At 58.7% G+C, this 6,713-nt stretch overlaps 1 protein-coding gene across 3 annotated transcripts in view; it reads right to left on the bottom strand.

Moving 5' to 3' along the window:
* Positions 1–1,370: 1,370 nt before the first annotated feature.
* The window catches only part of XPO6 (exportin 6), a 101,296-nt gene continuing 95,953 nt past the window's right edge, over positions 1,371–6,713 (bottom strand). For all 3 annotated transcript variants that reach the window (XM_032842671.1, XM_032842670.1, XM_032842673.1), the window contains 4 exons: positions 5,798–5,959; positions 4,961–5,059; positions 4,567–4,797; positions 1,371–2,078 (listed from right to left, as the gene is read on the bottom strand). In XM_032842671.1, the coding sequence (XP_032698562.1) occupies positions 1,977–2,078; positions 4,567–4,797; positions 4,961–5,059; positions 5,798–5,959 (594 nt within the window). In that variant the 3' untranslated portion in view covers positions 1,371–1,976. The remainder of the gene's footprint in view (positions 2,079–4,566; positions 4,798–4,960; positions 5,060–5,797; positions 5,960–6,713) is intronic.

The following is a 6,713-nucleotide window of genomic DNA, read 5'->3' as shown; positions in this document are numbered from 1 at the left end:
GGGGCACTGCAGACAAGAGGGATGAGTCAGGGGAACACCAGGGGAGCAGCTCACCCAGCCTCTGCTTGCACACCTCCAAGGACTGGGAGCTCACTACAACCCAACCAGCTGGGGCCATGCCCAGCAGTCTTGGAACAGAACCACTGGGCCCACCTTATTCCCCGCAGCCTTCCCCCTATACCCCGAGTCCTGCCTCGAGTTCCATCCAAGGGTGCAGCTCTCTTTGCCTCTTCCATCTGCTGGCATTCAAAAAGCCCTTTCACCAGCTCAGCCGTAGACCACACCCGGGCCTTTCCGCACAGGCAGGTGAGGCGGTATTTATAGCCCAGGAATAATTGGATGCTAATTCCTTTCTGCAAAAGAGCGACTGGAGTTTCAATTTCCTCCTCTCCGAACTCTGAAGTGGGGCTAGCTGCAGCTGGGAGGCTGTGACTGACGCGCACGCACACACCGCCCAGGTACCCCTGCCCACCCCCAACGCCCTCCCCCCACTGACGCTAATAAAGGCCTCAGAAGCACAAGCCATCAGACCCCAACTCCCTTCCTCCCCAGTTCTACCACCAAGCCAGCAGCAGGTGAGCACCCTCACTGCAGGTGAGCGAGCCTCTTCCCGCCAGGGCTGGGTCCACATGACAACCCAGCCTCGTCCAGGGGCGCCCGGCAGGCTCAGTTGGTGGCGCGTGCAACTCTTGATCTCAGTGTTGTAGCTTAGAGCTCCATGCTGGGTGTAGAGCTCACTTAATAAAATCTTAAAAAAAAAAAAAAAAAAAGAATCTAGCCTAGTCCTGTCGGTCCGGTCACGGGGACTTTAAGGCAGGAGGAGCTGCTGACGCGCCATCCCAGCACTTCAGGACAAGCACCGCTGCCACACACGAACACGGCTGACAAGGCCCGGCTCTCAGACACACCCGTGAGCCCTGAGTGCTCCCCAGCCCCTGACCTCTCCTGAGCACACCAGTCACCCAGCCCTCCCCGCTGCCGCTGACCTCCGGCAAGACTTTGGTCCACCGACGGCCAATGCCCGGCTGGGTGTCTCGGGCAATGTCCATTCTCTAGGATGATGAGCGTGAGCCCAGGCCTGAGGAGTAGGGGTGGCGGACCCTACCTGGCTCCAAGCCCACCCGCACCTCAAGGGGAACCGTATGGACAAGTCCCTACCCTCTGACTCTAAGAAACGGGGCCCTATGTCTTCCTGAAGCTTAATGGAGAGGCGGCCTAGGGGTCCCTGCGCGAGCCAGCCCTCCTCTGCTGGGCTCTCCCGCGGCCCCGCCACAGGCCTTGTGGCTCACAGCCCTGCTCCCCACCAGGACAGCCCCTCCACTGCACACTGGCCCCGGCGAGCTGAGTGGAAAGATGCTCCCTGACCAGCGTTTATATAACAACAACATAAGCATTTTATTTTTTCATTAAGCTTCTTAGTTTCTTAGTATCACAATGGAATGATGAGAAAACAAGAACAAAAACCCCACAAGTCTGCAAATCTCTGACGAAGAGCAGAGACTTCAAGGCAATCGGAGGGGAGGGCGGGAGAGGCTTGACAGAAGCGCCCCAACAGTTCCAGCATCAAGTCTCTCCGGGGCCGGCCGGGCCGGAGGTGGGGGTGGAATGGTGAGAAGGTGGCACGGTCATGAGCAGTCCTTGGCGTTTCGGCCTCATGGCTGACGTCCGCGGGCATGGCACAGACCAGCCCACAGGATTCCCGGGGGGGGTCTCCCTGGCACCTGGCTGCACGAGCCTCTGCCCGCTCCCGATGCCCTGGGCACTCCAACCAGTGCTAAGATGCACCCTGAAGCCAGCTGGGCTGGGTGGGCAGCAGGACAGGAGCGTGGAGAGGGACGGGGGCAGGCAGCGCTGTTCGGGGTGCGAGAATCCAAGGAGTAGCCGAGGCCTGTCCGGGAGCCATGTGTGGCAGAGGCGGAGGGGAGGCGGGTGGCAGCAGTGGGAGCTCGTGTCCCTTGGCGACAAGCAGGCCGTGCCTAGAGCTTCACGGTGCCGGGGGGCAGGCTGTCATTGCAGAGTCTGTAGTAACGCAGGTCGTTGACCAGCCTGTGCACGTTCTGGGTGAACGAGGGCAGGTCCTGGAAGGTAGGGGCACAGCTGCAGCCCAGCCCCACCCAACACCCCAAATCACCCAGCAATCCCACCCCAGCTACTTCGATCCCGGGGTGGGCCGCAGAGGTCTGCAAATGCCTTATAGAAGTCAGAACTGCTACTCATCCACTCACCCTGTGTCAGCAACGGCCCTACGGGGGCAAAAGAACAGAAGCTAACACTCCCCGGGTGCCCACCACAGGCCAGGCCCTGCCCCAGGCCATCCGGGTGCTAAGCCACTCAGCTTCCCCATGAGCCTGCAACGCAGGTTTCATTAGTGTCCCCGTGTGAAGGGTGAAGAAAGTGAAACACAGAAAGCTTCCAAAACCTGCCCCAGTTTCCACGGTAAGAAGGGAAGGGAACCCAGACTGGACTCGCCCGTGAACACGGGTATGTCCACCAACGCACAATTTTCCATCACCACAGCCGGCCAAGCCGTGTCCACAGACTCCTCCCCGCCCAGGGCTCCCGAACAGAAGGGACACCCCCGCAGGAGCCCACAGGCCTCAGACACCAGTGGAGAAGGTCCCTTGCAGCTGGAACCCCCAAGTCTCCCCCAATCCAGCAAGACCACCCCAGGTCCGCCTCCTCATGCTTAGGCCGGGATCACTGGGGCCCAGACTGCAGGTCCAAATGCGGAGAAACATCAACGGTGCCTGCCACTGCCACGGGGCCTGTGGGACACCATGTGGCTGGCGGTGCCACGGGAGTACCTTCTGGAAGCTCGCTGGCGGGGCCCCTCAGCATCTTTCCCCTGGCAAACCTCCTTTCTTCTTCAAACTCATCTCAAAGCCAGCCTCTGTCAAAGAGGCCCCCGACGGCTGAGGCCGGCCCCTCTGCTCCTCGTTCCCCAAGGGCCCGGGTCACCTGCATGTGGGCAATGCTCATCGGCTCCGCAGCGGGAACCCCCAGCCAGGAGTCCCGCTTCCTGGCTCGAGCATTCCCAGGTTCTCTAACCGCCAACTACAGCTGAGCTTGCTGAACCTCCGCTCATCTGTGAAATGGGATTAGTAATAGGACCTCCCCTCAGAAGGCTGCTAGAGGCTTCCAGAGCCAGGGCACATGAAGTGCTTAGCCCAGTGTCATCCACAGGGAGGCAATGTTGCCTGTCTTCCCAGCAAGGCTCCTCTGAAGGCGGGGAGGGGCTGGAGCCCCAATGCCCCCACAGGGCCGGAGACCAGCCAGTTTCAGGTACCCGTAAACAGATGAATGAAGGTGCGGGTTCTTTTACTTATTTTGTCCTCCAGAAAACAAATCAAAGGGGTGTCTCTTAGATCAGTGGCTCCCAAATGCCAAATTCCAAATGTCCTGGGGGGAACACAGAGTATGTCTCTGTACATTTAATAGGCCCCCAGGTGCGCTGATGCAGAACTAGACTTGGAAGCCACTGCTTTAAATCAAGAAGTTGACTGATAAGGACATCGTTAGAAAGTGAGAGTTAGGTATCAGGACTTGGCCTCAAGGAGCAGGAAGGAAAATTACCCAAGCAGCTACAGTGAGCTTCCAGAAGCTCAGGAGAAGACAAGACAGATCCCGGGGAAAGAAAGATTACAAGACAAAGGAAAACAGGAGCTGCTGAGTCTAAGAGAACATAGCGCTGCTGACACATTATCACAGACGAGATAAGGAGCGAGCAGAGTCTGTTCCAGCAGGAGCAGCGTGTCCGTCTGCACACGAAGTGGGGCTGCGGCCCGGCCACTGCAGCACAGAAGGCAAGGCAGGGACGCCACAAGGATGGGGGAGAAAGGTTTCATTTTGCCACACATCAGGCGGTGAAGGATGAAACAGACTCGTCCTAGGGAAGAGTTCCAGGAAGAGTCCAGTAGGCAAGTGCAGAGACCTAATGGCTGAGGAGGGCAGGTGAGTGCCCGGACACAACACCCTGGGACAGGAGAAGCTGGGCGCCGTGGGACTCAGACGCACCGGCAACCATGGCTCCGTGTATATCCTGGGCCTCCACCTCCCTAGCCCCCACCCCTTCCCTGCCACGTTCCCTGGGCAGACAGCAGGGGGCGACAAGGGTCCTCCCAGGTCAGGCCCCGCTGAACCAGGAGGCCAGGGCAGAGCCCAGGGTCATATTCCTAACCCTGGCGGGACTCAGACATGTGGCTCCTAAGCACCAGTCTTCCCAGACTACAAGTCTGGGCTAGAGCAGCTCAGGACCCAGGAGGAAATGACTGTGGCCGGGGGGCTGTGTGCATGATGCGGGGCAGTGAGCCCAAAGAAGCAGAGGCAATCAGATGGACTGCTGGGGCCGGGGCTGGGGACTGATGGCTGGGACGAAGAATGCACTTGCTGCAGAAGCCCACACTGTGGGTAGGTGCGGCCCAGCGTCCAGCCACAGCACCGAGTCATTCAGGAGCCACCCGTGGGCACGGACCACACCCGGAAGTGGCCTGCCCCTTCCTCCCTGAGCGGGCGCCAGGATGAGAACCCACGCCTGCCCGCCCTTTAGCCTCGCCTCTCTCTCCTCACCCGATCCATCTTGAAATTCCGCCCCAGCACGTTTTTCTGATTGGCATCCACGCCGTCACAGCTGGTCAGAAACTCTGGGAGGAAGGCTGCAAAGAAGCCATCAAAGTCCACGGAGGCCATATTGTAAACGGCAATGCCGATCTCCTCCTGCAGCAGGTCATGGGACTTGTGCACCAGGACCTGCAGCAGCACGTTCACAAACTGGAACAGCATGGTGGTCCGGAAGATCTTCTGCAGACAGAGAGGGTGGGCTAAGTGATGGCCCAAGGGCTCACTCCGCCCCCGAGCCCGTCCACATGCCATCCCGTGGCCCACCCTGAGCCCCTGAGGCTGTCCCAGAAGGCTGGGACTCTGCCCGCCCCACTGCCCCCTCCTTCTGAGAGAGGGCACTGACCTTGTGGTATAGCTTCTGCTTGGTGTTGAGAGTTTCCAAGTAGAAGAGATTTTGTTTAAACAGGTGGATATCCGGCTGGAGAAAGGACTGTCCGAACGCCTAGGGAGTAAGACCACTGTGTTAGGGGCAGCATTCAAAGCACCTCAGACCTGGCCCTTCTGGGGCCCCCACCCCACACCCAAAGAAATGGCACTCCGCTGGTTCCTTGGGCCCAGTGGCAGAACAAGGGTACCCACGGCCTTAATGCCTCCGATCAGACCTTGGAGTGTTCCTGAGTCATCTCAGCTCTAAAGCCCTCCTCCACTGGGCCTTACTTCACACATCAGTCTCACCTTGACCTTTTGTAATAAACATCTGGAACCCATTATGGATTCCACCTTTGAAGCTAGAAGCTACTCGAGTGACTAGTCAAATCTTCAGCAATCCCAGCAGACTCTGAAGCCTGCCTCCTGCCTTCCCTAGAGCCAACCTCTGTTAGCAGACCCCTGGGCCCTTCCCTCAAGAGACTCCACTCAGCTTCTGGGCAAGGGCGCCTCAGTGTGCTGCAGGCAGCCCCCACCCTTGGCAGCACCGGACAGGGCAGAGAGACAGGCACACATCCAGCACCCCCCAGGCCAGCTGCTGGGCAGAAGCGAACTCGGTCTCGCAAAACAGGCAGCTTCTCTCTACAGACGGAGACCAAAGCTCCAAGAACTTAACTACCCGCCCAGCAGCTAAGCGGCAGCACCACGCTCAGACGGGAGACTATGGAGCTTCCCTGTACACCAGGGCACCAAACCAAGGGACAGCCAGCCGAGGGAGCAGGTGGCACCCTCACGGGCCCTTCCCGCGCGTCACCTGCATGATGGCGCTGAACTGAGGCTCGTTCTCCATCGGCTCCTCGGTGACACCCCGCTGGACGCTGGCCAGGATGCTGGACTTAAAGAAGTGCCTCCAGTTGTGATGGAGCGTGCGGAAGAGCAGCTCGAACAGCTCCGCCTTCACGTCAGGGGAGGGGCGCTGCGGGGACACACAGACCTTCACAACGGCCCTTCCTGCAGCTCTAGAGCAACACAGACCAAACGAGCCTGCGACCGGCGCGGCACCGGCACGGCACGGCATGGCACGGCGCGGCGCGGCGCGGCACGGCACGGCACGGCACGCAGATCAGTGTCCGCCCACATGCTCAACCGGTCAGGTGGCCCTCTCGCGGGCAGCTCAATCCAGGCATCCTCTCACAAAGACACGAGGCCCAGGTCGGGGCCAAGGGACCCTGTGTTCTTTTACTTTTTTCTAACAATTTTTTTTCTTAAGGATTTTATTTTTATGTAATCTCTACCCCAACATGGTGCTCAAACTCACAACCCCGAGATCGCGAGTCACATGTTTTACCGGCTAAGCCAGCCAGGAAAAAAAGGCTACCTACTGGCAGAACGATCAGAAATATGGCTTTCCTATTTAGAAAGCAGCTGGTATGACCTGTCACATCTTCGTCATATAGTTCCTTTTCCCAGAACAAAGAATGCTGTTCCCAGCTAACCTGTTGATCTTATGCAAAACAAGTAAGAAGCCTTAAAAGCAGTTCTGCCCTCTGTGGAACAGGAGTTTAAAGTGCACCTAGAGCCATGGAAAGCAGCGGCAGAGGACTCCAGTGGGAGGCAGCGGGTGGGACTGGCTGCTCCCTGGGCCTGTCTCCGCTGTCACCAGTAGCAGGATTCAGGGAGGAGAGGATGGAGGGAGGCAGGCTCAGCAGTATTTTCTAACTGAACCGAAA

This window comes from Lontra canadensis, unplaced genomic scaffold (assembly GCF_010015895.1).
Source record: "Lontra canadensis isolate GAN:19392208 unplaced genomic scaffold, GSC_riverotter_1.0 scaffold132, whole genome shotgun sequence".
NCBI lineage: Eukaryota > Metazoa > Chordata > Mammalia > Carnivora > Mustelidae > Lontra > Lontra canadensis.
The sequence above is the reverse complement of the archived record's forward strand: the minus strand, read 5'-3'. Positions and strand labels throughout refer to the sequence as shown.